At 52.1% G+C, this 20,209-nt stretch overlaps 3 protein-coding genes across 10 annotated transcripts in view; 1 reads left to right on the top strand and 2 right to left on the bottom strand.

Moving 5' to 3' along the window:
* Window positions 1–7,319, top strand: part of LOC149861920 (uncharacterized) — a 31,734-nt gene extending 24,415 nt beyond the window's left edge. Inside the window, exons 1-3 of one of the 4 annotated variants that reach the window (XR_016443227.1) lie at window positions 69–183; window positions 6,266–6,392; window positions 6,932–7,319. The gene's annotated coding sequence lies outside the window, so the exon portion shown is untranslated. Of the gene's footprint in view, window positions 1–68; window positions 630–757; window positions 776–6,265; window positions 6,393–6,931 lie in introns of those variants that run through there. The other 3 variants (XR_016443226.1, XR_016443228.1, XM_090054764.1) reach the window with 3 other exon arrangements.
* Window positions 1–20,209, bottom strand: part of LOC149861918 (uncharacterized) — a 65,648-nt gene that overhangs the window by 39,767 nt on the left and 5,672 nt on the right. Inside the window, exons 6-8 of the mRNA XM_090053845.1 lie at window positions 18,801–18,901; window positions 18,300–18,411; window positions 17–316 (exon numbers count right to left, since the gene is read on the bottom strand). Of these exons, the coding sequence (XP_089909971.1) occupies window positions 17–316; window positions 18,300–18,411; window positions 18,801–18,901 (513 nt within the window). The remainder of the gene's footprint in view (window positions 1–16; window positions 317–18,299; window positions 18,412–18,800; window positions 18,902–20,209) is intronic.
* On the bottom strand, window positions 9,153–20,207 carry LOC149861919 (uncharacterized). Of its 5 annotated transcripts, none has more exons than XM_090054670.1 (4): window positions 19,724–20,160; window positions 18,300–18,411; window positions 11,510–11,631; window positions 9,153–10,826 (listed from the first exon to the last, which is right to left on the bottom strand). In XM_090054670.1, the coding sequence occupies exon 4, from the start codon at window positions 10,720–10,722 to the stop codon at window positions 9,295–9,297; it is 1,428 nt and encodes a 475-aa protein (XP_089910796.1). In that variant the 5' UTR covers window positions 10,723–10,826; window positions 11,510–11,631; window positions 18,300–18,411; window positions 19,724–20,160; the 3' UTR covers window positions 9,153–9,294. The 5 variants fall into 5 exon arrangements, with proteins under 5 accessions (XP_089910796.1, XP_089910798.1, XP_089910795.1 ...); XM_090054672.1 differs by having other exon boundaries at window positions 9,153–10,783; XM_090054669.1 differs by lacking the exons at window positions 18,300–18,411; window positions 19,724–20,160 and adding an exon at window positions 12,464–12,959.

The raw sequence follows: 20,209 nt of genomic DNA, 5'->3' as shown, positions 1-20,209 counted from the left end.
CCCACGTACTCCTCACGCCAGACCCAGCGTCATTGGCCGGAAGTATCGAAGCCACTTCCGGCGCGACCGGACCCTTCCTCTACCACCGCTTCCGGCCGGGCCGCTTGGCCCTTCTTGTCCCACTTCTTCCGGCGCCGCTTGGCCCTTCCTGTCTCGCCCCTTCCGGAGCTGAGGGCGGTGCAGGTAGGAGCGGGCCTGCGCCCAGTGGAGATGCTGGAGCCGGCCGCAGGGCGCCGGGGCTCCTCGGAGGCGCTGGAGCCGGGGGAAGGGCTCTCGCAGCTCAATCTCCGTGCTGCTGCTTGAAGTTTTCTGCCTCCTGTACTTCCGAGTGGTTGGCGCTTTATGTATCATGCAAGTGCCCTGTTGAAGGTTCCTGTCTGGAGCGCCCGCTCCTTGAGTTAATCAAGCCCCCCTTAAAGTGTTTGACTGTTGGATCCATTTTCCAAATGTCACTTGGGAGTTGGGTGGCGGGTAACCAAACACAGTCGTCCTCTGTGCATTTCCCTGCGTGGGATGTCAAGGTCCCGCTCCAGCATTGATCTGCCACGTCCAGCACAGGGCAGCGGAGCTCTGGGTCCATGACAATGTGTATCATGGAGGAAACACGTGGTCTGAGGACCCATTTCCAGGTGAGTCCTGGCAGTTCCCCTAGCCTCACCTCTGCGAACTACCCCCTGCCTAGACCGACTGGGGAACGGGTACCATCCAGCCCACCAGTGATGTGCCATCCTGAGTCAGTGGCCTCAAACGGCTTACCCGGATCTTTGCTGTCCAGGTGTGTGTGTGTTCCCAGTCTCTGCTGTTGAGTGATGTGAGCCCAGGCAGCTCCTATGTTATTTTTCCACTTTTAGAGCTCTTAGGGCATGATGCCCAAATTCAGATCTTCAGCAGTGTCTCCTGTTACCGTCCTACATACAGAGAGAAAGGGATACCTTGAAAGCCAAGCACTAGTGCTCTACTCAAGAAGTTGTGGTGTACCCACAAGGAAGCCCTATAGAGCTGGGGTCAAACCAAAAATTATGTCTCAGTATGAGGACCAAATTGGGTTACTCTCTAGTAGCATGTGCTGGAACTTCCTTCATCAATCAATAATCTGGGAGTTCATACCCCAGCCTGGACTGACCATACATGTTACTGTACTTTTGGGCGGGGCATGACAGGACCTGTATTGTCCCCTGGTGACAAAAAGCTCCAGCACTTGTTAGTGACTATACTATAGGAAGGCTGGTGCACCTCCCACCCACTGCTCCTGGTTTGTACTGCATAGGTGGAACAGGTATTTTCCTTCCTAAGAGGCAGGGGAAGAAGGGGAGCATTAAATCAGCATCTTGGTCTGTATCTTATGGCTCAGTGATGTGGGTGGCATTCCCAAACTTTCCTGCTCCCAGGGCTGTAAACTCTTCATGGTTTGCAACTTAGTTTCCTTCTGTCTGCTGCATTCTTGGGCCCTGAGTGGCAAAACTCTGCCCCCTGAGACCCAGAGTCTACCTGCAGGTTTATCTCAAATACTTTATCCTGCTGCAGATTGTCCTGACATGGAGGACAGCCTGCACTTGGTGACAGAGGAAGACTCCCTGGGCTTCTTACCTGCTTGCACAGAAGTTTCTGCTTGAGGAAATAAGCAGAGCTCTGCTTTTTTCAGAAAGAGCTGGTGAGCTCATGTCCAGCCCGGCTCATCAGCTGCAAATAGTCCCTTTACCACACATTTCTTTGGGGGATGATGGTTGGCATAGTTTGGCTTTTCTTTCTGTTCCCAGCAGCCCTTAAGACTTGCTGATAGTCAGGGATCCTGTTTTTTTCTGATTTAAAAAAAAAAAATTGGTTTTAAAAAAACGTAACCCCAAATCTACATTTTGCCAAAATGAAACAGCACTATATACATATCTATACATTAGCAGTGTTTCATTTAAATCATGGAAAAATTTGGTTTTGGGTTTACTTTCTTTTAACCAAAAATTGGGTGTTTGTTTTTTTTTTAAATTGGAGAATACCACAATCCATGATAGTACAACTGCTGTCTGTCCCAAAGGGGCATGCCCTACACACACATGACTGCTGAAGTCCTCACCTAGACATTTCCGGTTCAGCCTTGTCCTCATGCTGTTCTCAGGACTGCCAGAGGCCAAGAGCTTGAGAAGGGGACCTTGCTGGCAAAATCATGGATGCATAGCATGGCAGCAGCCTGACTGGGTGGGGAAACTTGCCACCATCTTCCCTAGGACCCAGCTCAGCAAAGGGGTAGTTGAACCCTTCAAGAGCTTTGCCTGTCCCTTAGGCAGATGCCTCTTGCCCCCCCAGCTCTAGAGATGGACAAGTCAAGGCTACTATTCCACATGGCTTTCTCCTGAGAGGGTCCAAGTGATATTTATCTTCCAGTTGTGTAATGAGTGGTGAGCAACTAAGGTAGACATGGGTACCCACTTAAAAGGGGCACATGAATTAGAGCAGTGATTGGAGGCAGCTGGGACCTGTCATTGCCTCTGCTGGTGCTGCCACCCAGGACAGAGACTGGTTCTTACTGCTGTGAGGTCTCTTGACCCAAGTGGATTTGGGACAGAACTACTGGAACTCAGACTGTACACTATGGTACATTAGCGCAATGCCCAGAGCTGGCCTGGTGTACCCAGCAGTGGTATCACTTGCAACTGTACTTGTTGCCTAAGTGCTGAGTCCTGGCCCTTCCCTGGGGCCCATCACAGCCAAGTAGTTGAGCACGGCTTTCCCTTTGCTGGCAGCACAGGGACTAATCTGTGGGTTCCCTTCTTCACCTAGTAGGTGTTGGGAGCCTGAGCAGAGCTGAACAGCAGCCTCCTAAGGATCAGCCTGTACCCCTGGACTTGGTTCCAACCAGAAACCAGCTTTCTGCACAATGGGGAGAGAAAACAGCCAAGCACCAAAAGAACCTCATGTGCAGGGAAGGATTCAAGGGGCAGAGAGACTCAGGGAGCCATGAGAGCACCACTGGCAGTGGGGAAGAGCTGTATATATGCGGAGAGTGTGGTGAAAGCTTTATGGGCCAAAAGGAGCTCAGGGTGCACACGGGGAAGCATAAGAGGGAGATAGCTCCCATCTGCTGTGAGTGCAGAAAGAGCTTCACCCACCCACTGTACCTCCAAGCCCACCAGCATCTCCACACGGGAGAACCTGCAGCACTGCACCAAATGTGGGAGGGGCTTTATTCGTCCGTCCCACCTCCGAGTCCACCAACATGTGCACATGGGGGAGAAGCCATTTCACTTCACCCAATGTGCACAGAAATTTAGACTACTGTGCCACCTCTAAAGTCCAGCAGTGCATCCATGCTGTGGAAAGGCCATTTCTCCGCAACAGGTGCGGGAAGAGCTTTAGTGCATCATCCACCTTCCGAGCCCACCAGCGCATTCACACAGGGGGTAGGCCACTTCTTTGCAGTAAGTGTGGGAAAAGCTTTAGTAACTTATCCCACCTTCAAGTCCACCAGTGTGTGTACACGGGTGAGAAGCCATATTGCATTTGTGCTGAATGCAGGAGTTTTAAACAACTGTCCCACATCCAAGTGCACTAGCACATCCACACCACGGCTCCCAGTGTGGGAAGAGCTTCAGACCTAGCTCTGAGCTCACCAGACACCAGAAAACTCACAGCCCAGACCCTCACCACTGACATGGGTTTCTGTCAGCTCTTTCCTTCGCCTCTTATCTGTTCCATGAAGTGGGGTAAATGTAAGACAGATGTAGTACCTGGCTTGATATGCTCTCCCCATTTCACAGTTGTCAGGTATTGGTTTTGAATGACAGTGGGGTTGGGAATTTCTTTCCAGCAGTCTTCTAAACAGGCTGGGGTTGGGGTTACAAGCTGCACCAGGGACTTGGGGGACTAGTGTGCTTCAGGAGCTGTGGTTGTTGTGCATTGTCCCAGGTGAGGAGAGGAGAGGGTCCTTTTACTTTTCTCTTAAGGTTCTTTGAAATGACTCTTGTGGTTGCTGAGATGAGCAGAAGGAGAAAGGTGTGGCTTTTGGGGAGAGGGGTGAAAGTCATAGCCGCTCTGCAGGAGAGGCAAGGTGAGGTGGTAGGAGCTGGGGGGCCCATGAATGTAAGTGGGGCAGGGATTGTAAAGGTTTCCAGTATTGAGATGGGGGTGGCTTAGTGGAAGGGTTTCCTTGCTGTTCTTGAGTGTTTGAGAAATCCTCGTTTGCTTCTTTGATGGCAGCTGCCATGAGCCCTCTGCGTAGGGCAGGATGTGAAGACATCCATAAATACATACGTGGGGTCACCCTGTCTTGGGCACGGGGTTGCTCTGAAAACAGCTTTCCCGGTTCTCCTGGTCCAGTGTCTCCTGGTGCTGGCATGGCTTACCTGCAGCACCTCTTCAGTGACATGCATGGGCTGAAGCAGACGGGCACCCTCATGCTTTAGCAGAGCCGAGTCCACACCAGGCACTTCGCTGGACCAGCTGTTGGCTGCAGGGTGGGATGTTTCATTTTCCTATCGGAAATCCCTAATGTCTCCAGCACCTGCTCCACTCAGCTTTGCCTGTAATCCCCTGAGCATAACCTCCCACTGTCTCAGTATTCCTGAGCCCCAAAAGCCTCATAATGTTTTGGGTGATTTAGGAGGTTTGTGCACGTATCACTTAGGGGTAGGGGGCGTGGGTTTCCCTATAGAGAGCCAGGGGCTCATGGGGAATGGCTGTGATATGGAAACTGGGGAAAGCTGTGCCTCCTTCACCACGTTTGACATTTTTCTTTTGGGGGCTTTTCCCAGGATGTGCAGAACAAAGCCTTTCCAGAGCTTTTTTTTGCCCTCTACAGAATATGCCTTTCCTTGGGGGCTTCCTAGGCACTTACTTCCTGTGAGCACATCTTTGTTCTTTTTCTAGGCCTGGAAATTGTACCCTGCAAGAGACAAGGTGAAAAGAGCTAGGGCAATTTTAAATCTCATTTCTCCCGGGTGTTTTCCTAGGCATTTACAATCTTTGGGGCAGAGATGTGAATTTTTCTGGAAAATTTTCCGATGCCCTAAGTACAGTGTGATCTGATTTAACACGTCTATTTGACTTTTCTGTTTAGTAAACAAAACTAAAAAAGTTCCCCCATGTTAATTTTATGCCTGAATTGCCATGAGTATTTGAACTGAACTGTTTGATTAGGGGGGTAAAAACGAACTGCAGCACACTTCATGTGGTTTAAATGTTGCATTCAAACAAATTCAGAGCTTTATGTGGGGAGAAATTATTTTTATTGGAATACTTGTAAAAATGTAAAGACGATACACAATAGCATGTACTTCCCTTCTATTGTTTGTTTAAATTAAGGAAAAAAAACCCAGAATATGCTCACAGAGCAAAAGAAGGAGACTGAGCATGATAGGCCACATCTACATGTGTCTTGAACTATGGAGCAGACTAATTAGGAGGCATCCTGCTTTTCCATTTCCTGCAGAAGAATGCGAATTTTCCCCTTCAAAGGGGAAAACCCATGTTTTACATCCTTTAAAGTGGGGAAACCACAGGGTTCACCTTTTCTAAACAGCTCTCTGCAAGCTGGCAGAAGCGCAGCCTGCAAGGAGCTGCTTGCAAAAAGGATACAAAACCCTAATCCTTGTCTGGTGGGGGAGAGGGTAGTGGTTAGGCCTGAGAATTGGAGACCAGCCAGGACTGGTTCAGACTAGCTTTGCCTCCTGCAGCCTTTGGGGTAGGTAGGGGGTGGGGACAGCTGGGGGGCTTCTCTGGCAGGGTTGGGATGGGCAGGGGCCTGCAGGTTGACAATGAGAGGCTTTGGCAGGGCTGTGGGGTGGGCCCTTTGGGTTGGGTGCAGGTGACACTGCCATGGCTAAGGTGGGGGACAGCTTGCAGAGAGACCTAGCAGGGCAGGGGGTGACACTGCCAGGCCTGGGGGAGGTGGAAAAGGGCTGGCAGGGTGCAGGGCAGGGGTGTACGGGTAGGCAGCTTGGGCCACATGTGGTGAGGTGGGAAACTGCAGCCCTCTAGGACCCAAAAACCCTGCTCAGGGCTCCTGAGCCAGGCAATCAGTAGGGACAGGCTCAATTTTCAGATCCCAGGCCTTAATTTTGCCAGCTCACTGCACCCCTGGGCTCCATTCTGCCCTTGCTGCACCCACCCAAGCCAAGCCAATGGGAATGGTGTGTGGGCACTGCATGGGCAAGGGTGGGTTGGAGGAAGCAGGTCTGGGAGGCTGCTGGTTTTCATTCTTTCTCCCCAAAGGGGCTGGAGAGAAGCGCATGGTGGAAGTCTGTTGCTATTATATTTTTTCTTGTTCTTCCCCAAGGGTTGAGGGAGAAAGCATCTGCTCAGGTGCTCCTGGCTGTTACTATCTCCTAGTTGGAGAAAGGAGCAGTGGGATGGACACCCAAGGAAGCTTTGAACTGTCCCGCACTGGAGTGGTTCAAAAAGAGGTTGGTGGCGGATGTGCCAATGCTCCTACAAGACTTAGTCTGGGAGGGTGTTGGCTACAGGGTCTTGTCCCTCTGGCTCAGGGTCAGACCGATACTGCATTGGGGTTGGGAATGAATTTGCCCCTGGTTAGGTTGGTACAGACTGGGGGAGTTTGTCTTTCTCTGCAGCGGTAGCGTGGCTTCTGCCTGGGATCTTGCAGCAGGTGCTGAGTGGCTGCACTGGGGCAAGCCTTGCAGGCAGTGCCAGTGGGCATCCGGCAGCCCTGTGTTGCCCCCACTTTCATGTTCCAAGGCTCCGATAGGGCTTGCTGCAATTTGCTCTACAGTGGGAAGGTTTCTGACCTTCTCTGCTTGGAACCGGGAAGTCTTTTTCCCCTCCCCCCCTCCCCCCTAACCATATTGCAGTGCTTGCTTGCATTATTTCATGGAAAGCACTTGATTCTATGCTTTCTGTGGGGCAGGGAAAAAAGTAGACATGAATTCAGTCTGTCCCTACATACAGGGCCTCATGTCTTAATGCATCTCCTATTTTACTCCAGGCTCCAGACATCGCATCCTATTCTAGAAAAGATGCCAAAGAACAGAAGATTCACCCCTTAAGACTGTGTCACTGCATTTGACAAGAATACATTTCACACTGACAGGACTGCGCTGTTCTGTACTGCGTGTAGCAAGGCTATGGATCACATTCAAAAGCAGGTGATTGTGGAGCACATTGGAAGCACTAAGCACAAACAGAATGAGAAGCAGCTAAGAGAAGATGCTGAAATGGCAGGGCCATCACCATCAGTAAGGAAATGGTGCGTTGGGACTGCAGCATTTGAGTGCAGTGCAGTGGCCGAAGTCCACTGTGATACCCTCATTGTGGATTTTGTTTAAATATGTTTAAACACCGACTTGCCTCTGCATAAAATGGATTTACCTGTTTGTCAGGGATTTTTTGAGCGAGTACGTGAAGGAAGGTGGTGCTATTCCCAAGTCAAACCAGTTGTGTTCCCACTTACCACCCTCCCCCAAAATAGGGCTGCCCACCCAAGACCTCACTCAGCCTCCCAGACTCCTGGGAGATGCCCTGCACATGGGGGGGCAGCAGGGACCCCCACCTACCTCCATTTACCATGCAGCCACTGCAGCCTCCCAAAAGTGGGCATCCCCTCCCACAATGCAATGCAAACCCCCAGCAGCAATCCCACCCAGATCCCCTGTACGTCAGGGGACAGCAGGGAATACCTCTGCTCCCTGACAGCTGCACAGCTACTGTGCCCCCTGAAATGGGGAACCCCCTCAAGACCCCATGCAGCCCCCCAGATCCCCTGCATGTGGGGGGGGGCAATGGGGAATGCCCCACAGATCACTGTACTGCCTCTGCACCTCCCCAAAAATAGGCACCTCCTCTCCCACCCAAGACCCTGTGCAGCTCCTCAGACCCCCAGCAGACTCCCATGATCCAGGGGGAATCCAGGAACCCCCATAGCTGTATGGATAGAGCTGTTTCCATGTATGACATCGATTGTATGCAGGTGCCCCAATAGATAGACTTATTTGGTTCATTAATACCTAATTAAGGGTCTGATTGGAGTCTGAATGGAGCAGTACTTGTGCGTGGATTGCACCTGTGGAAACTCCCTTTGTATGTGTTATGACTTAACTTGCAAAGGTAATTTTGGGGAGTTTTTTTCCACCTAGAATCTATATTTTTAAGATCATTTTTATGTCCTTCTGAAAATGTACTACTTTTAAATATTTTTTGGGGTAGAGAATGAGGTACAGCCGGTGACAGGGAGGTGGGACACGTGTCCTGGTGGTCCATGGACCACTGTGTTCCAGGTGGGCAAGAGAGGGGAGGTTTGTGGGCTGTCCACAAACCGTGGGTGTTCCCTCTCCCCTGCCAGTCAGCCACCTGAAGAGTTCATTTGCTCTAGGATCCTGGGGCAGGAGCTAGTGGCCACTTCCTGGTCGTGGCTTGCGGCTAGTGGGGAGGGGGCTGGGGCTGGTCCGGGCACTGCAAACATGGTGGAGTGGGGAGGTGTCTAAGTGCTCCATGGCTGGGAGCGCCCCAGGTACCCTCTGCATTGGGGGATGTGGAAACACGGGAGAACCCCAGAATCCATATATAGGGTTGTGACAACCATGAAAGGTGGCTGGCAGCTGGCACGGGGCAGTTGTCCCAACACCCCACATTGGGTGCCTCTGCTTCTGGTCAGCACCATCCCATGGGGGGGGAGCTAACCCCCCAAGACCTCTTGCATAAAGGAGGGTGATCAACCAAAAAATGCGGCCCCTGTATATGTGCCTGGCCACTCCTTCCAAGCTAGGTAGACCATGTCGCCCATCTCCTCAGAATCAGACCCATCCTGCATTGCCAGGAAGCAATGCCCACCCCCCCATCAGGTTTTTTATGGAATTAGGAGGGTTATGGATTTCCCTGTAGCAGAATTAAACACAGCAGGGACCTAGTCTGTAATTACCAGATTGCTTTAACTAACTCTTAAGCTCCCCTGATGTGGGTCCTGCTTTGGCGAAGGGACTCAGCCCTGCCAGGGCCTGCAGACCAACTTTGGAGCTAGGTAGAGCATAAGAGGGGCTCCAGACATGCTGCAGATGCAGGGACTTATGCTTCCCGAAGGGGGAGACTTGTTATAAGAGGGGTCCCTTCTAGAGTCTATTCTCCTTTCTCAGACACTTCCCTGCACGCACCTAGCGTTCTCTGGTTCGTGTTATTCAGCAGAAGGGGATGTTTTCTGTACCAGTCAGCCAGAATAGATAGCTCTAACTTTATTAAAAAAATACGCTTTGACAACTTTACAAATTGACAAGTGAACTGTGTTGCATCACTTGCAAAAAACTGCCCTTGTCAGGCCATGGAGCAGGCAGGGCCACCAGCGCACACCGCACCACGGCCCTACTCCCCCTCCTCACTGTGCAAGATAGTGAGGAGGTGCTCGGCCAGAGCATCACGAATGCGGCTAGCATCTTCATCTTCAGGGCCTTCCTCGATGCAGGGGCTATCACACACTCCGCTATCCTTTCCCTGCGTGACTTTGCGCTGGGGGTTTTTCTCACTCCGCCGTACCTCCTCGGTCCAGGATTCACTAAATACTTCCCCCCTGCTCTCGCACATGTTGTGGAGCACGCATGCTGCCACAATCACTCTTTTAATGTTCTCCTTGTCCATCTCTAGGGGCACACTCAGAGCTTGCCAGCGTGCCCTGAGGCGCTCAAAGGCACCCTCTAGTGTTGCGCGGCACTTGTTGAGGCAGTCATTAAACTGCTCCTTACGATGGTCCAGTTCACCCCTGTAGGGCTTCATCAGCCAGGGCAGGAGCGGGTAAGCTGGGTCGGCAATCAAGACAGGGGAGGTCACAATGCCGCAAATGTCCACTTCGGGTATCTCAGGAGCATACTTTCCGCTCTCCATCAAGTCAGGGAGGGGAGAGCTCCGAAGCACTTCGGCATCATGGGCGGTCCCCTCCCACTCGGTGAAAATGTTTGTGAATCTGCCTCGATGGTCAACAACGGCCTGGAGGATGATGGAGGCAGGGCCCTTGCGGTTTACATTTGCCTGAGTGCCCTGGGCCCGCACAGGAATGTGGGTGCTGCCCAGTGCTCCCACACAGTTGGGAAAGCCCATGCTGCAAAAGCCATCGATCACCTCCTGTGGGTTCTCCAGGCAGATGAAGCTGTTTGCCATTACGTTGTGAAGGAGCCGGCAGACTTCCCGGACGGCTACTCCAGCCGTAGCCATTCCCACACCAAACTGGTTTGAGATTAAACGGAGGCTGGTCGGGGTGGCCAGCCTTAAGACAGCAATGGCCACCCTCTTCTCTGGACTGAGGGGCCGCCGCATGACAGTGTTCTGGCGTGTGATATATGGGGACAGCTTGGTGACAATGTGCATGAATGTGGCTCGGCTCATGCGAAAGGTTTCCAGCCAGTGTTTGTCTTCCCAGGTGGAAAGGACTATCCGTTCCCACCAGTCTGTGCTGCTGGTGTGTGCCCATAATTGTCGGTCGACAGTCTGTAGGTGATGCCAGAGCACCCCAGCTTCCGCGGCATCCAGGATGGCTTTTTCCTCATCAGCCACCTGGCCGCTGGATGCAGAGCCCAGGGAGAGTGTTGGGCACTGGGTGCGTTGCGTGGCTAGGTAAAGGATGCCCAGCTGCTGGATCATGTTACTGATGGACAGTGCAATGGCGGAGAGTTGATGCATCAGGTGCAGTTGGGCGCGAGCATAGATCCTCAGCCTTCGCTGATAATCAGGCCGGGCAAGTAGCCGGCCCCTCTGTGGCTCCTGCTTCTTCCTGCCGGTCATCGGTCTCCGCAAGGGCATGGTGCGCTTCCCGTGGGGTGCAAGGTACAGACAACAGGCCCAGGAAGATTCTGGCTGCTGGCTGTGGAGGGAGCTTCTGGTTATAAGGCAAGAATGACGGGTACCTAGGCAACCATTCATGAAAAAAATCAAGCCAACAGCCACATTTTCTGAGAACAGACCATAACGGGCATGGAAATTCAATTGCCCCCTATTTGCACAAAACCAGAGGTGGCTAAGCACACCTCTCACACCTTTAGAAAGTGTCAAGCCTTCCTCCCAGTCATGGCACCGTTCACTGAAAGCAGTCAGGTCAGTCTGAGGGGAGCCCTGCTTCTGGGGGGTGGAAGGGCAGCCAGACAGGGGGTGCCAGGCTGCAGCGAGTGAGTCACCACCGTGCCAGAGATCATGGTCTCCGTGCCCACCCCTCATTGCTGAGCCAGTCCTGAAATGACCATGATGAGAAGGGAGAGGCATTCAATGAGAAGAGTGTGCTTTATTTGATGAGGATGCCGTCAATGCTTGCTCTACTATACCCATCAGCATCTTTTTAAGGGGCCTTTCAGAAAATGTACCTACATCTGCCTATGTCCTTAGACCAGCAGTTACCAAACTCTGCCAGATTGTGCACTACCAATTTAAAACAGCACAGCCTTAAGTACCAAGAGCAAATTTTTCATACACATAGGTAACAGATTCTGTATTAAAATAACATCAAAACCTTTAGTAACCATAAACATTGTTGTATCAGTTATGGTAGCCATGTAAAACAATTGGAAATTGGAAAAAAAGACGGGGGTAAATTTACCCGTCCAGAGATGGGGGTGTCTGTCTTTAGTGGGAGGCGTGAGCTTGCTTGGCAAAGCACGGTATTTGGATGCTTGGTGCAATCCGGGTTAACGTCAGCCCGAGGTGCCCGGCTGCGGTCCCCTGCAGGGAGAGGAGGTTTTGGAAGTACAGGTTATTGCAGCAAGTCGATTGTCTGTAGGTGAATCTCTCAAAATCTCGCCGTGTTTCTCTATCACTCTCAGTTTCTCTCAATCATTCCCAGTTTCTCTCTTTCTTTCAATGTTGCCCCCCCATGTCTTTCTATCCCAAATTTTCTTTCTCTCCAAATCTCTTCCAAAATGTTGCAACTTCTTGTTCACTCTCCCTCAGTCCCCTCTCTCAAAGTGTGTGTGTGTGTGTGTGTGTGTGTGTGTGTGTGTGTGTGTGTGTGTAAAATCACTCCCTCTCCCTCAGTATCTCCTTTTCTCCCTCAATGTCCCGCTCTCTCTTCTCTCGGTCTCTCCATTTCTCTATCACTCTCTCTCAATTTCTCCCTCTCCATCTATAACTCATGTCCCCCCTCAATGGCAGTGGACAGGTTACCTAAGCATTACACCTCACCAAAACACACCCACCTACCTGAGCTAACCCCCCCAGGTAAATTTCTTACACACACACACATTACCTAAGGGAAACCCCCCCCCAGTCCTCTAAGACACACACACACACATTGGAGGTAAATTTCTTACACACATGCACACACACATGCATCTGAGGTCACTTTCTTACACAAACATAGTTACCTGGGGGTAACCCGCCCCCCCACCCCAGTCCTCCAAGACACACACGCGTGTGCATCTGAGGTAAATCTCACCCCCCTTCAGGTGCACCCCCGCACAGACACTGGGTGCATAGGCACCTTTGTTCTGCCTGCGCCCCCCCTCCCGGGCCAGGCCTTCATCCCCCAGCTCCCCCCGCCCGGCCCTGCTCTTACCTTCTCCCCGCAAAGCTCGGAGCCACGCTGTGCGTGCGTGTTCATGTGAGTGTGTGTGTGTGTGTGCGTGCGCGCGGGGCACTATGGGAGGGATGCGCTGCTGGGGGGGGGTCCCAATGAAGCCGGCCCGAGGGGGGAGGGGTGGGCTAGGGGAGGAGGGCCTCCACCCCTTGCAGAAGCCCGGCCCCTGCTGCTATGGCCCGAGGGCTGGCGCGGCCTGGACACAAAGAAGCACCACGTGCAGGGTGGTTGGTTGTTCCTGCTCGCTCCCTGCCCCTGCGTACATGCGCCCTGGGTGTGTGCCCCTGGGCAAGGGAATGCATGTGTCTGCATGCCTGTGCACACGTGTGTGCATGCGTGCGTGTGTGTGCGTGCCACTTGGGTGCAAGCCCATGCAGATGTGTGTATGTACAGGCAGTCCTCAACTTACAATGTTTTGAGTTACAATGTTTTGCACTTACAACATTTATAAATTGACACCCTGCTTCAACTTTCTGACCTCAGTTTCCACTTCACAATGCTTGATCCGATGCGACGCCATGCCAGCAAACACGTTTGCTGGGTCGCCCATCTCCCTGGAGAACGTCTGTCCAAACTTCCTTGGACGCTTTCTTTAAGAAAGCAGACGAGACTCCAGAAAAACCTGCAGCCAGGACTGCTGAGAAGACTCCAGCCAAGAGCCCTTCAAAAAGTCCAGCAAAGTCACCTCAACGAAGTCCTTCCATATCAGTATGATTGCTCTTTACAATATAAATACATTAATGTAGCTATGTAACTCATCTCTAATTGATCGCATGCAAAGTTCTGGGGTATTTTTAGTAAAAACAGGGTGTTGGCCTTGGTTCTGGAACCAATTCCCCACTTATAACATTGTTTCTTATGAGAAAATTGGTTCCCAATTGCAACATTTCGACTTAAGACACAATTTTCAGGAACCAATTGTGTCATAAGTCCAAGGACTGCCTATATACCCCTGGGTGCACGTCCATACACGTGTGCGCACACCCCCTGGGTATAAGCCCATGCATGCATGTATGTGCCCCCTGGCTACATGCCCATGTGTGTGTGTGTACATGCACCTGCATGTGTCCAGGAGCACATATCCCTGTCTGCTCAGGTACCCATGTGCCTCTGTGCATTTCTGAGTGCACACATGCATACATGTGTCCATGTCAGTGTGCATACACTGTATAGGTATATGTCTATCTCTCTTTCCAGCTTTTGTGGCTGAAGCTCATCTCTCACCTCCTGCAAAAGCATTCAGTGAAGTGCCTTCAACCCACCAAAGCTTGTGCTGCTTATGTGAGTGTGTGTATGCATGTGTCTACACATACACACCTGAACCCACACACACATATATATGCACACACACATACATACATGCACATATACATATATGTAATGTGTGTAGGTGTGTATGTAGTGCTGTCTGTTGCTCTACAGGCTGAGGCCCATGCCCCCACTGTGTCAAACAGGCCTGTGTCCTGTGCGTGTGCACTGGCTCCCTGGACTCGTGCAAGGCCAGGTAGCACCATCCCATGAGCTCTGCTCCATGTCCCCCCTCGGTGCACTCATTTTCCACCCGATCCTCACTCCCATCCCTGTTGTGATTTTTGGTTGTGCCAAGTGATCAGTGCTGGGCCCTTAGTTGCCCCCCTCGCCCAGGGGGTGTGTAGCTCTGTTTGCTGGGCTTGGCCCACATCACAGACCGGTACATCGAGGCCTGTGCCACAGCGGCAGGGAGCAGAGGCTGGAAGGGAGGGTGACTGGGTCTGACCGGGGTTTTCTCCACTGCTCCTCTCCCACTTGCAGCCTCCAGATAGAGATACATGGGTGTCTAGGTCTATAAGGTGCAAATCTGCCCTGCCTTCTACCTGATATTAGACTAGCACAGCTGCCTACATCTCTCTGCTCATAGGCATAAATGCCAGGGAAGTGTTGGATGTGCTCTCAGGATGCTGTCAAAAGCTGAATTTTATGAATCTGAATGAGGGATATAATATTCTAATGACTACAGGATGAATCAAACATCTTTGGATTATTTGTCTTTTTTTTTTGGTGTTTATTTTGTGTATGTTCATGTTTTCATGCATGTGCATAGTTAATTTGCTATACTTATACAGTGTGTGTATGTAGGTTTGTAATATATATGATTTGTTAGTTATAAAGTCCCTGCCCCTTTAGACATGCACACATACACATATATATGTAATTTGCCATGTTATAAAGTGCGTGCGTGCACTTGTGTGCGTATGTATAATTTACTAGGTCGTAAAGGTTATAAAGTGTGTGTATATACTTGTACATGTAGAATTAATTTGCTACATTAGAAACTGTGTGTTTGTATTAACAATAATAAATGCTTCTGCTAAGACCAAACCCGGACACTTTCAGCAAGAGTATCTTGCCCCTCTGCTCAGGGTCAGAGAGGTGCTGTATTGGGAGTCAGGAAGGACTCTCCCCACTGCCCCCTCTTCCCGCCCTGGGTCAGATTCATACACGTGGGGGGCATTGCTTTCCTCTGGAGCAGAAGAACAGCCTCTGCCTGGCATCTCTGGAGCATGTATTAGCAAAGCAGCAGGATGCTGGTTGCTGTGGTCCCTCTGCTTTCCCTGGGGCAGGGTAAAGTGCGATGTCTGTGCTGTGCCAGGGCTGACAGTATCTTATGTAGACTTCAGATGATGGGTGTTATCTGGGACGGTTTGGACAGGGTGGGTGCTGCCTCAGGCAGGGGCCAGACTGGATGGGACCTCTGCAGCTCCCTTGCAGCCCCACTGCTCTGTGACTCCGTGACTCTAGTGTCCCCATTCCCTGGGCCCTGCTCACTTCAGGCTGGCAGGGGATGCTCCAGGCAGTAGCAGTGCCAGGCTTGGGACTTCCATCCTGCTCAGCTACTGAGATAAGAGGGTAGGATGCCTGTGCCTGCCCCGAGGCAGCTGCTCCCCACAGCTACCTTCCTGCTCGGGAGCTGCCCTAGTGCCAGCTAGGGTCACAGGGGGCCTGCCCCATTTTGCTGCTGATCCTTGCCAAGCCCAGGAGCTGTTTCCCCCACCACCCTCAATACTGTCTCTCTCCCAGCTCCTCACCCCCTGCAACCACAGCCCCCACAACCTGCACTGGACTCACCCTCTCTGTAGCATCCACTCCACAATGCTAGGAGGCCATGTCGTAGGTGGGTGGATGGGTGCACGTGTACCAGGGTGGGGGCAGAAATCTTGGTGCCTTGTAGGATAGAGACACGCTGGCTGGGAGGAGACTGGAGAGCAGGTACAAATAAGAGGGAGGCTGATGAGGGGGCCCAAGGGAGTGGAATCTCCCCCAAAGTGAGTGCCTGCCACAAGGCAGGCAGGGAATGGGTTAATGTGTGAGGTGAGGGAAGGGGTTCAACCTTTGCAGCAGCCCTGGCCTCTGCAGCAAATACTTGCTGGCTGGGCTTTTCAGGTACAGGGGCTAATACCAGGTATTCTCCCTCTTCAGCATACAGAAAGTTCTCAGGCTAACCTTTGGATTAGAGCCCTGGGCTATCTAAAATGTTTTTTTCAAATGCACAGAAAATTCAATCATTTTCTAAGTTACTCTGGGCTGTTAAAGTAGAGCTGCAGCATCCCAGCCACATTTTCTTCTTTCAGGCGCTGGCGCTGAGCACTGAAGAGCACCCCAAGTTTGCTGAAACTTCTTTCCACGTCAGCTGAATTGACAGTCAGTTGCAGGAGAACCACCGCATACTTTGCCAGGTTGGGAATGCGATCTTCAATAGCCATCCAGAACTGAATAGGATCCTCGATGTCTGCAAACCCGTCTTTGACGATCCCCAAATACACAGGCCATTCCACGTTGCATTCGTTGGACAGCTTTAATTCCGGTTTAACAGTTTCATAATCTGTATAAACAGCACCGATTTGTTTCGGATCTAGCGCACGAACAGCACAGAGAAAATCAATTGCTGGCTGTTTGCTTTTCACGTTGTACTGTCTCAGCTTATCAGCAGCACTTTGAGCAGCTGTGGACCCTTTTGCATTAGCAGTTGATACTGCAAGATTCTCCAGCCGTGAAATTAAATCCAGGATAGTGTTGTATACTTTGTGTATTTGGCATTTTTGGGACTGTAAAATGTCGAGTGCTGTCACCAGGCATCCACAGCTCTCTGCAATGTACTTCAGGTCAGTGTGCAGGTCTTCTAATGCTAACAGGCTGGCTAGTTCCTGCAGAATAGATGTATCCCCTTGTTCCGTTCGTTCGTGCTCCACGAACCCATGGTAGAGCTGGTAGTACCGTGCATGGTACTCCACACAGTTGAACCATGTTTTCCACCTGGTCACAACTGGTTCCGGTGGAAGTGTTGGTGAACCCACACTCTGTTCCTTCAGGTATCTCAAGAACTGTGCACGAGCTGGAGCTTTCGCTAGAAGTGACTTCATCAAAGCAACAAAGCGATCCACTTGCTTGAAGGCATCTCGCCAGGTATCTCCTGCCAGAGCAACTATATGGGCATAGCAACATATGTGCACACAGTTGGACCACAGAGTGCAAAGCACATCGTTCCAAGCCTTTGCCATGTAGCTCCCACTGTCGGTTACAAATGCCAATATTCGCTCAAGTGGGATGCTGAATTCCACCATGCAAGAAATCAAGGCTTGGGAAATGGTGGCATGATTCACCTTCCCCAGGCACACCGTCTTTACCAGCTGCGGTGCGGGAATGTCGGCATGCCTCGGAGGATGTACCCTGAGCACCTGAAATAAAATGTTGAAAATGGATCTATTTTGGAAGTCAGTTGGTTCGTTGGCGATCACAGCAATGAAGTTTCCCTCAAAGTCACGAAGAAGGCGCTGTTTTTCCTCTTCAAAAAGAGCTGGTAGGTGGGAATACAACTGATCTGACTTGGGAATGGCACCGCCTCCCTTCACGTGCTTGCTCAAAAAATCCCTAACAACAGGTAAATCCATTTTATGCAGAGGAAAGTTTGCTTTTAAGCACATTCGAACAAAATCCAAAATGAGGGTATGCCGGTGGTCTTTGGCAACTGTAGAGCGCTCGACTGCTGCAGTCCCAGTGCACTGTTTCTTTGCTGATTTTGATGGGCCTGCTGTTTCAGCGTCTTGTCGTCGTCTCTTTTCATTCTGTTTGTGCTTAGTGCTTTCCATGTGCTCGACAATCGACTGTTTGCGAATGTGATCTACAGCCTTGCGGCATGCAGTGCAGAACAGCACACTCCCGTCAGTGTGAAATTTATCCTTGCCAAACTGAGCAACACGGTCTTTAGGGGTCACTTTTGCACTCTTTGGCATTTTTTGTAGACTTGAATGTGATGTCCGGAGGCTGAAGTAAAATTTGAGATGCATGAAAACACAACTGACTCAATTTGCAATTGCATTTTTTTCACGGAAGGCAAGAAATAGAGTGTTTTCCATGAAAAAAAAGCAAGCAAGCCCCGCGATTTTGTTGGGGTGGGGGAGGAAAAAAAAAGGGGGACTTCCTGGTTAGAAGCAGAAAAGGCGAGAAGCCTTCCCATCCAAGAGCAAATTGTGACAAGCTCTACCGGAGCCTTGGAACAGAAGGACAGGGGTTTGGATGGCAACACAGGACTGCCAGGTTGCAGAGTGCCAGCTGGCACTGCCCCGGTGCAGCCCCTCAGCAACTGCTGCAAGATCCCAGGCAGAGCCATGCCCCACTGCAGAGGAAGGCAACCCTCTCAGTCTGTACCAATCTGACCAGAGGAAAATTAATTCCTGACCCCAATACAGCATCGGTCTGATGCTAAGCCAGAGGAGCAAGACCTTCTAGTGCTGAGTCTCAGCATGAGCACTGGAACATCCCCAACCAGTGGCTGACCAACCTCTTCTTGAACGTCTCCAGTGCAGAAGAGTTCACAGCTTCCCTGTGTGTCCGTTCCACTGCCTCCTGCTCCAAGCGGGAGTCGAAAACAGCAGCCTCCCAGGCGCTCGACTCTTGGGGAAGAAAAAGAAAAAAAATAAAAGCAGCAGACTCCCACGGTGTGCTTCTCCTCCAGCCCTTGGGGGACAAAGAATAAAAAGCAGCAGCCTCCTGGCCCAGCTCCTGCAGCACATCCCCAGTGCACCATCCCCACTGGCCCAGCCAAGCGGGGTGCAAGAAGAACGGAACAGATCCCAGGGCAGTGGCGGGCCTGTGAAATTAACCCCTGGGCTCTGCAAATTAAGCCTGTCCCTACCAATCCCCCAGCTCAGGAGCCCCAAACTGGGAGATTGGGTGTTGGAGGGCTGCAACCACCACCATGTGCCCCCCCCCGCAACCCCACATGGCCCAAGCTACCCACCTGCACACCCCTGCCCTACCCCTGCCAGGCCTGCTGGCTTACCCCACAGCCCCTTTAGTCCTGGCAGTGCCCCCTTGCGCTGCTGGTTCTCCCCACTAGGGGTGCACTGATAGAGATTCTGGGGACCAATACTGACAGCTGATCTTTAAGGAGGTGTATCGGCCAATACCAGTCTGATTTCCAATACAGTTGCATCCAGCTGGTAAATCTGTTGTGCCGGACGGGGAGTGAGGAGGGAAGGGGCATGGGGGGCAGATCAATGTCCCCTGGAGCAAGGGAAGGAGGCAGGGGCACGCGCAGTCCAGCCAGGGCCGGCCGGCATGTGGGATGGAGCCACGGCTCGTCAGGGGAGAGGGAGGCCATATGTCCCCCTAATCTACGAGGGGCAGGGTAGGTGGGCTGCACCCCGCTTCCACCCATGTGCCAGGAAGAGCCACTGGGAGTGGGGTTATGGGGGGGGCCGGTATGGCAAAACTTGGGGTAGCCCACTCCACAGCCCCCGCCAAGAGCCTGGCATGGCCCCAGCAAAAAGGGTGGGCAATTATTTGGGTCCGCAGGCCACACAGCTAGGACTTACACACACAGCCCAGTAGACTGGCCGCCCGCAGCCCTGCACCACTGTCAGCACCCCCACCGGCGCCGCCCCGAGGGGCTGTGGGGGCAATGGAAAGGAGTCACAGGGCAACCTGGGCATGGGCGCCGGACGGCCACAACGAGGAGCACCACACGCACTTTTCCCCTAGGCCCGGCAGCAGCTTCTGCTTGGCTGCCGCCACCGCCGCCTGGCGCGGGCAGCCGACCCAAAGCAGGCACGGCCACGGCCACGGCCAGGATTGTGCGCGTCGGTCAGCCTCTGCCTCCAGCTCTCCACTGCCACCCGACTGAGGTCCGTACCTACACATCTATAGGTCACCTACAGGGAATCGCCCCACCAAAATGCATGCACCTAGGTAGGTTTTACACACCTCCACGTGCTCGACAGCACACTCCTTGCCCTGACACACGTCACATGTGGTTACCCCCCGTCCCGAAACATACACACACACACACACACACGCACTCCCTCTCTCTCACACAAGGGTAACCCTCCCGAAAAACACACGTACATGCACACGTGTCCAGGGTAAATTTCACACATGAACCCAAACACCCCGTGCACATGGGCGCATGCACCTCCGCGCTCTCTGACACGCAAACACAGGATCTAAGGGTAACCCTCATCACAAAACACACACGTGTATCTGGGGGAAATCTGACATGTCCACACACAACCTAAGGGTAACCCCCCCCAACAGGCACACTCCAAACACGCATGTGCAGCACCCCCCAGATACACGTGCACACACGTACACGCAGGTAAATGTCACACGCACGCACCCCCCACACCCCAGATACATGTGCAAACACACACGTACACCCCCTCCCACACACACGAGCAAACATACACCTCG

The sequence above is a fragment of the Crocodylus siamensis genome, chromosome 6 (assembly GCF_052110815.1).
Source record: "Crocodylus siamensis isolate JL-2025a chromosome 6, ASM5211081v1, whole genome shotgun sequence".
In the NCBI taxonomy this organism is placed as follows: Eukaryota; Metazoa; Chordata; order Crocodylia; family Crocodylidae; genus Crocodylus; species Crocodylus siamensis.
The sequence above is the reverse complement of the archived record's forward strand: the minus strand, read 5'-3'. Positions and strand labels throughout refer to the sequence as shown.